Consider the following 9,526-nt stretch of genomic DNA (forward strand, 5'->3'; position numbering starts at 1 on the left):
AGCCCATGTTCTACTATAGGACTCCGCTAGTTCTCTCGGAACAAGTGGTGAGAAGGAAGGTGTAATAACCTCCTCCCCAACCGGACAGTCGCGAACAAAGTCAAGTGGCCAATCCTGTTCGGCCAGCAGAACATCATATGATTTTACCACATGGTCCCAAAAAATGGCGTGTACAATGCGGTCAATGTCCCCTTCTAATCGTAGAGTCACTTGATAAACCCTATCAGGATCAGAGACCCGCATATCCGCCGTTTCGACTTGTATGAAGTCATCAGTTGCTTTCACCTCCAGATGCTCTAGAAGACTCCGGCGAACTATTGTGACCTCTGCCGCGCTGTCTAACAGTGCTAACGCCCATGTCTTGTTCGTCAAGAGAACTCTCTTCTTGAGCGGCATGTCTAACTGAAACTGCTGCCACTTTCTTCTTTTTAAATTGCTGTTTTTGTTGCAGCGGTTTCTCTTCTTGTTTAATAGAAACCTCCGTTGAGCGTTGTGAATCCTGTCTCGGTTTCACGTACTCCGTCCTCCGCTCTGACCGCCCACCTTTCTCACTTCTCTTCTCTGAGGAGTCCTGAAAGGAACGAGATTGGCGTGTATCAGTATACTGATATCTATCAGGCGTCTTCAAATTATCCCTATTCCTGAGATTATACCTATTCTGTGGGGTATCCGGTTGCGGAGATTGTCCCCCATCTTTCTTAGGTGTTTGCTGTTTCTTTTCCCAGCGCTTCTTAGTACCCTCAGGTTGCTGCTGTTTAGCATTATCTTTATTATTTTTACCCTGTAATTGGGGTTTTTGTGGTCTAGCCCCTAGGCTATCGCGACCAATACTGGAATATGTTTCTGCTATTATTCTCGGAAGTTCCCGCTCCTGATTAATCTGTGGAACGTCCCGAAGACGCATTCGCACTGCTAGTGCTACTGCCTCTCCCTTAAGATTACTCAAAATAATAGAAGAAACCGCGGCAAAATTGCCCATTAACTGCATGCCCAAATCTAAGGCAGGGGCAGCCCCATATTCATCTTGAATTTGTTTAAGCACTTCCGGTAAATTAGCTAATGTCGGTGAGCCGTAGTGTAGAGCGCGGCAAACACTGTGCCCTAGGTATTACAAAGGTCCACTGGAGGAACCATGCCATAAGGCAAACACATCGTCAATATTCTATGTTTATCCTGAGGTCCCGTATGGGGAAATACTGCTTCCAGCGTATTAATTTTTTGCGCCAGCCAAAGTGGAGTCTCCTCACGTTTAGCCGGTACTTACCCATAACTGAGTGTACAGTAGCCGGATTGATACCCGGAACCACTGCTTGTGGGTGCGCCGGAGCAGCACGCGCTGCATTAGTATTTAATGCTTGCATTACAAACTTAACCAGTCTTCTGTATGTAGTTGCTAAGTCTATATATAAACGACGCACGTCAGCCACTGCCAAATTTGCAACCGCAGGATATGGTGTGTAAGTAGCCAATAAAGGCCAGGTCGGACCATCATTACTCAGTGGACCTAACCTCACTTGTGCTACTGTGTGTGGGAGGGCGCCATCAAGTCAATTATGGTGTTCTTGATAAGATAAAGGTATCTCTAAGTATGCGTAAGCCCTGTACTGTCCAGGGACATTCGCAACAGTGTATTCGTGAAAAGTATTTGTACCCCCATCAACTGCCGGAAATACGACCCAAGAATAAAAAAGTTCTGTTCTATAGGCTGCATGGGCATCCACCACAAAAGTGACCGGACCCCCTGGACCGTCAGTCCATGTGCTATCAGATGTCCTGTGAGCGGGTGACGCATATTGATTGCTATATTCACTACATTAGGATTCGCCATTTGAAATAAATAGCACTAGATCAGAGAAGGCACACCAATATCGGGGTTTTCCTTTTAAAGTTCAAGCTTGAACAACCAACCACTAAGTAACAGGATGTACCTTTACCGTGATGGCGGAAACCCTCAGCCCCACGGACGTCTCCGCTTACGGAACCGAGGAGTCAAAACATATGTGAGACCGAGAGAGTCAGCCGGACCTAAATATTAGAGGCAGGCCCCACGTTGGGTGGGCTCTCATTATCCTAAATGAGACTACTGGATTTCTAGGCAGCAGGATCGATAACGGTGTGGGGGACTGAGTCTGACCAACGTGTAAGGAACTCTGTCACCCTAAATCCGGTTTTTGCTCCGGCTAACTAGCAGTGCCTCATTTCTCCCACGGGGAAGAAAAGATTGGGCAGCTGAGCGCATGACATCTTTTGAACTTCTCAGGGAAGTCGTGGTCACTCAGATCCAAACCAACTCTCTCATTTACAATATGATCTCATATACAAATGACAAAGACAGTATAAGTTTTATATAATGTTTTAATAAAACGACTGTATTTTAGATAATAAGGTGTGAACCGCAATAACCAGAATAATACAATACAGTAGGATTGAAATAGTCACCAGGAGAGTAAAACATAAGAACAAAGCTATCATAGTGCCTAACAGTTTCTACTCTCCCTCTGCTTGTTCTGTTTAGAGCACAGCATGTTAAGCTTCTAGCTTGCCCTTCCAAATCACTGGGGAGACATCAGCCCTCATACCTGAGCAAAGGCCTGTGATCTGGTTCAGCATCTGCAACGAGGCAGTCAGCGTCTAGTTGTGGTTCCCTGGTCGGAATCTCCCTCTTGCGTGTATTAGGACAAGGAAGTGATTTTATAACTAACATGTCAGTGTGATCACAAAATGTCCCTACGCAGGAATGCCAAGTCTAAACTCCTACCACGTCTATCGGCAATGTACCAGACTGTATCCTTGACTGAAGCACAGAGTGAATCTGTTATGGAGAACTCCAGTGCTGAAGTAGGCAAAACAGCGTGATATGAATAAAAAACAAAACCGTAGAACTGGCTATTTGAAAAATAACAGTACGAAGCCTAATAAAAAGCATTTAGGGAAAAGTGCACAGAGGCTCTAAGCTGCCAGTAAATAAATAAAATACATCCAGGGCAAAGTGCACAAAGGCCTAAAGCCTGAAGCTAACGCGCAAAGGATACGTAAAACCAACCACACTACAATGGTACTTAGTTACCATGGGCATAGGTACACCAGGTGTCCGCCCCCCCCCCCATGGGCTCATGGGCTGCACCATATATTGTGCCAACCATGGGGGGGCATGCAAACTGTGACTGCAGGCCTGCCATTGCATGTACCTTTCACTTCAGATATAAGGGTTGCCTTATATCGTGGTCACTGCACTCTGACCCTGTAGGTCATCCTAAGTTAGGCCCTTTAGTCCAAGGGCAGGGTGCATGGTTCTAAGTGTAAGGCCACACCTAAGTGAGCAGTGGTGCCCCCACAAACCCCAGACTCCATTCTTGGGGCTTTGTAAGTGTGGAGAAGCCATTTTAAGGTATGTAGTGGACACTGGTCAACATGAGTAGTCCAACTACATAATGGCTTCACTGAACCTAGGCATGTTTGGTATCAATGAACACAATGTGACCACAGCACACCACTATACAGTCTAATCAAAGTACAGAGGATTTGTATCCCTGGTAGGACATTGAAAATGCAAGTATGCATACTCGTTCTGGGATCGGCCGGACGACTTTCCCGGTTCCACTTTCTGACACGATTTTGTGGCTTGAGGTTTATCAGGGCCGCCTTCAGTCTCCATGGTCACTATAGGAGACTTCTTACACCTTAAGTTCAGGAGACACCACCACTAACGGATTTCTTGAGAACTATACCTATTTGCCTAATCGTAGGCTCCCCAACTTTTCCTAGCTGGCCGGATGGTCTAGCCTTGATGAAGTCACCTGAGTGACGAAACACGTGTTGGCTGTATTTTGAAGAACGCGTTATCTGTTTTGAGGCGAACTGTGCCTCCAAATAAAGACACCTTCTCCAATGGACTTGGGACATTTACGCATTCCTTTTTCAATTTCAATGTCCTACCAGGGATACGAATCCTCTGTTCTTTGATTAGACTGTATAGTGGTGTGCTGTGGTCACATTGTGTTCATTGTTATTGTGTACATCGGTACACATTTTTGTGTCTACTGGGTAGTAAGGCACCTGACCACCTGGCACCTACGTTGGACCTTATTTACTTTCATCACATAAATTGTACTTACTCCCTAGATGTGCAGCATTTCTCTCCCTTACTACCCCTCATCATTGTCATAGGCCTATGTTTGGTATCAAACATGTTGGAATCATGCAACTACACTGATTCCAGGGTTAGTTGCATGATACCATGTACTCTGGGGGTTCCCTAAGGGATCCGCCATGTCTGCCTGTACAGCCATGTGGGATCTGCATGCCAGCCCATGCTGCTGCCGGCCCCAGACACTGTTCTGCCCTCCTCCTGCTGAGCCTAACTCAGGCAGGGGACGGCAGAACAAAGGATTTCCTGTAGGACAGAGGTGTGACCACCTCTTCTTTAGAAATAGGTGTCTCTAGGTTGGGGTGGGGGTGTCTCTCAGTGCCACTAGACTGCTTTGAAGGGCACATTTGGTGACCTCCTTGCATAAACTGGTTTGTGCCAGTGCACAAAACCCCGGTTTTCGCTCTGGCACGAACCCACAGGGGAGTGACCACCCCCTGTCCAGCTCCTTCCCTAGAGAGCTGCACATAGCTCTACCAGGTGGCCACTTGATTCTGCTATCTTAAAAACTAAGATGTGCAGAGGCCCCTAGGAGCATCTGACTGGTTCGACAAGGTGGGTGACGTCCCTGACCCTCTCTGATAGGTGGGTCACTGCAGATAGTGTCCAACCCACTTTTAGGGTTACTTAGGGCTGCCTATGAGGGTGGGTCCCTAGATTTGTCTGCAAGACTTCAGGAACCACCAGCAAGTCTCCTCTGCAAGACACTCCTGCAGCCTGGGCACTGGAACTGCTGCTGTACTTCAGGAACCAAGAGCAAATTTGTAACTGATAGGAGGGCTTCTGCTGCAACTTTGTTTCTTTTTTCTGCAAAGGCTTCTGGAACCTCATGGTCGTGCATCCTCCAGAGTCACTGGGACTCTACCTCCACTCAGGAAGGCAAGAAGGAATCTCCCTTGGAGTAAAGGAGTCACTTCCCTGCATCCACAGGCACCTCAACGACGACAAATGGCTTCTGGATCCTGCTGTCCCACGGACTCGCCAAGGCTCTGCAACACAGATGGTGGTTCTGTGGCTCTCCATAGGTCTGACCTATCTTTCTTGCGACTGGGAAGTTTGTGGTCCCTCGCTGGAGCTTGTTGGTTGGAACCCCTGTGCACTGCATATGCTTGTTGGTACCAAGGCTTGTTGGCTCTTCAGTCCAAAGACCTCCTAGCTATAAGAAGCGCCGGCCTCCAGCTCCAAGAACAATGTCCTTTCTGCAACTCCTGCGATGTGGGCATCCCTTTTGCTGTGCTGCTGAGGCCTTCCTGAGACTCCCTATGCCTGCTGCCAGAGGGTCCTGCTGGAGGGTTCCAATGATTCCTCCTGGCTCTCCTGACTGCTGAGGGCTAGCCCTGACTTAACTGCCAAGGTAGGGTCACCTGGACCTTGCTGGTCCCCAGACCTCCTGCAAACTCTGCACAATGCTTCTTTCCTTTGCCAAGGCTTGTTGGTGGTCTAGCTGTCCTCCGACCCCCTCTGCAACCTGACAACCAGCATAGGACAGCTCGTGGATGACTCCTGGAATCCTCCTGCATCACATGGACTCCACAGTTGCACTTCTTCGCCCATCTTCCTTCAGGAAACGTCACTGAGAAGGGTGGGCATTGCCCTCCTACACCACCTGGACACCACTGGGTAGCTTGGACTCTGTCCCCTCTTTACTTAGGTCCTCTTCCTCCGGAAACCACACATGGGTTCCACCGACCTGGTCCAAGGGTCACTACAGCAGCTGGACAACTGAGGTCCCCATTGACTTCAGCGGGAGGTTCCGACACAACTTCAACCTTATGCACCTGGGATCCCTGTTGTAGGTACTCCACTATTCTTGGTATCCACAGGTAGGGGCTCTATCCAACCTCCCTTGTCCCAACGGGTTTCTTCGGGGTCCTCTGGCAGGGGTCCTAAAATGCAAAAACTCCAACGCGATTTTCCCACATTAGCCTAGGGACACTAACCCGAGATTTCTATTCTGCACACAGACGCTTGGGGAATCCTACCTACTTACTTTGGGGTGTTAGTACTTCCCCAGGCCTAAAAGTCCTTGGGTGGTAGCGTGGGTTGGGTGTGGGTTTCACCTTCCATTTATTTTAGTATATGGTTTGACCCCCCCTCCCATTTGGGGCCCATGTTATTTTATGCCTTTACTTACATGTTACTGTGTCTATTTGATATGATCATATCCCCAGTTAGGAGATATACCAAAGTTAGATCTAGAGTGTGTGTAAATATTACATATTTTTCTAAAACCTATGTGGTTCTTTCCTCTATGTACTTCACTGACTGACTATTGTGGTATTGCAAGTGCTTTACCATCCTCCCTAATAAGTCTGGGCTGCTCTCCACAGCTACCCCTAGAGAGCTTTGATTATCTAGGCACCTAAACACTATCACTAAAGGTTGCCTGGACTCAGTATAGGGTGCCGCACCATAGGGGTACACCATAAAGTGAGCCAGCCTCCTACATTGTTATATAGCACTATACGACATTGAAGATGCTGGTCCAGTAACGAACGCTGTGATACAAACACTGCACACTCACAGCTTTGACAGCTTGCTTCTGAAGCCACTCTGACACAGCTTATATACTTGTCATGACGTGGAACTATGCAAACCTCAAACTCTACTCGGCAGAGGTCCTACAAATAATTTCCCAAACGACTGAAAACCAATCCTAGAAATTCATGAGTCCTGCTCGCTGGGCATGTACCCTAGACCCAGAAATGCCAAGGTGACAGCGTGATTTACTTACTTACTGTTAGTTGGCTACCAATTTCTATTGTTTTTTCAATGGACTTTAATACTAATGCCTTAGCACTGCTTTTATTTCTGTTACCATGGGATTCCACCATGACAATGGGGAAAATTCAAGCATGTGAATCTATAAAAGATATCAATACTGGAGAACCACAGTGTACAGGAAAGTAAATTGTTTCCTACTCTACACTATCTCCGCATCAACACAGTCTTCCTCGATACTAGCCCAGGCTCTCTCGTATTCTCGTACCATTTCCCTTCTTTCAAATTACACTACTTGCTGTTTCTTATCCTTTTTTAAATCTGCATTCTTATTGTTTTATACTTCATGTAATGTATAGTGGTTCAAGACCAGAAATAGTTATATTCAAGCAAAGCAAGACATGTAGAGGGGTTTTAAGTTTACGAGTATAAATCTTTACAGTATAGGTAAGTGAACTTGCCATTAGTCTAATATAATTATGTGTGTTTTTTAAAAGTGTTCCTTACTGTGGTACCATGCAAACGTTACACTGTGTACAGGCAATGTAAGTAAAATGTAAGCTAAGATATTAAATACGCCTGGCTAAAGGATACACTAACTAAATTCACTATTTTTTGGCAGGTATGATCACAGATCTTTTTATAGACAAATTTAAATTCAAAGGCGTCAACGTGAAGACCAAAGTTCCTCTTTTGCTCGAGATTTTGGACAGCTATGACCAAAGTTCCCTAATTGCTTTCTTTGATGCCACATAAGGAGTAAACTGAGACATCCTACCTACAAAAGAAAGTGATTTTATGATGATGATATTGCTATATACCATGACAATCATATGTACGATATTTGCTATAGTGAACAATTTCACAGTTTATATAAATATTTTGAATGTTTTATGTATTTATTGTTTACAGCTGTCTTGGCAGTTTTATAGATTGGTTATATGCATATATTTCCTATGTTAGGATAACATAATTTCACCCGCCTATTGGAGAATGGAAGCTTGGCTTTATTCTTCGGCACACTCAAGCGCAGGTGACTTAAAGAGTAATTTCCTGGACAAAGTCGTCTTAGAATCAGGCTTAAGTAATCTGTACCTTAAAACGCAAGAATTGTTCATCAGCGTTTTTACTATTGCTGAGCAGAACACAAAAAGACATATTATTGCACAGAATAACAGTTTAAAAATGGAAGTAGTCCGTTTCTACATTAGACTTTTTTATTTTTCATAAATAAGCAATATTAAAATTGTGTATCAAAGATTTTCTAATTTCGTTATATGCACCTATTTAAAATCATTGCGATGTACAGAAATAAATACTTTACTGCAGATTATGAACTGCATGTGGAATGCTGTGTTTTTCCTTAGCAATTTCAATAACCTTCTCACTGGTCTAAATTGCTTCATGTAAAAAACACAGAACCCATTCGAAAAGTCGACCAGAGCCTCAATTGGCAGAATAGCGAAATGTGTGGGTACTTAGCAGTTAGTGCATCAGAAACTATGAGTCAAGTGCAAAGCTGTGGGATGTCCAAGTTATTGCAAAGTGTTGAAAGCTGAATAAATTGTGAAGTGTATGTTTTGTTAGCTGAATTTCTTTAACCAAGATGCACCACTTTGTTGAAAAAGCTAGGTGGTGTTGGCAAATAAGTTTTTTTTTTTTTAATTCATCCAAAGTAAACTACAAATTGTTCCTAAATTTAATCCCATCTACTTTGGGATGAGCATATCGTTTTTGTGGAACCCAAATTAAAAAATTACCTTCACCATGAACTAAAAGACAGCACATCATGGCTTCCGTCTTGCCTGGCTCTAAAGACTTTGTAACTCTGAGACTGTTCCTTCATTAAAATTAACATATCATAATTTGGACTCAATTTTCACTGAGCATAAAGATTTCGGCGTCTAAAAAAAAAATTGAGCCATGAACCTAAAGTACAGCCTGATGCTTCCTACAAAATTACGCATACAACTTGAAGGAAAGGCCTCAGAGGAAGCATGGGAATGGACTGAGGTGGTGACCATCCAGTGCCCTCATGGAAGATCGCCTGTGACGAATAGTGGTTCAGGACAGCTCTAACGAACAGGGATGTCCCCTGGAACTGCTTTATTACAGATAGCTGGATTCCAGTACGAAATACTGGAAGGATTACGGTACAAGGTGACAACGGGAAACTTGAGTAGACAACAGCTTCCCACAAGAAACAAAGAGACAACTATGATAGTCATTGCTCTGAAGTGCACACAGACGCAGCACCAGAAGGTATTGGTACATGGCAAATTCTATATCCCCCCCTTTCACCCATCAGAAGTCAAATGCATGTTGGAGCTCCATTTAGTCAGAATTTATTTAAGAACAGTGATACCAAGAGAGTGTATATGAGAAGTACCAAGTGTACACGGGGGACCAACCATGCAATACAAGGCTAAATATAAATGATGGCCTTAACAAACAAACGTGATATGAGCACTGTGGAGAATGAGCCACTAGGTGACGATGATGTTAAGCAATGATATTATGGGTGTCAAGCATAAAAGAGTATGCGTGCCATATGGAATGAGAATACATCCTTTACGATTACACAATCTGAAACTGATGAGCGCTAGGAGTGGCCGAGTTATTTACTGTCTCGAGCCAGTGTGTGTCCACATCGATATT

General features: G+C 44.7%; 1 protein-coding gene across 1 annotated transcript in view; it reads left to right on the top strand.

Annotated features, from left to right (window-relative positions):
• The window catches only part of BBS7 (Bardet-Biedl syndrome 7), a 426,240-nt gene extending 418,039 nt beyond the window's left edge, over positions 1 to 8,201 (top strand). Inside the window, exon 19 of the mRNA XM_069242537.1 lies at positions 7,491 to 8,201. Within this exon, the coding sequence (XP_069098638.1) occupies positions 7,491 to 7,624 (134 nt within the window). The 3' untranslated portion in view covers positions 7,625 to 8,201. The remainder of the gene's footprint in view (positions 1 to 7,490) is intronic.
• Positions 8,202 to 9,526: the final 1,325 nt, after the last annotated feature.

Source organism: Pleurodeles waltl, chromosome 1_2, assembly GCF_031143425.1.
Source record: "Pleurodeles waltl isolate 20211129_DDA chromosome 1_2, aPleWal1.hap1.20221129, whole genome shotgun sequence".
NCBI classification, from domain to species: Eukaryota; Metazoa; Chordata; class Amphibia; order Caudata; family Salamandridae; genus Pleurodeles; species Pleurodeles waltl.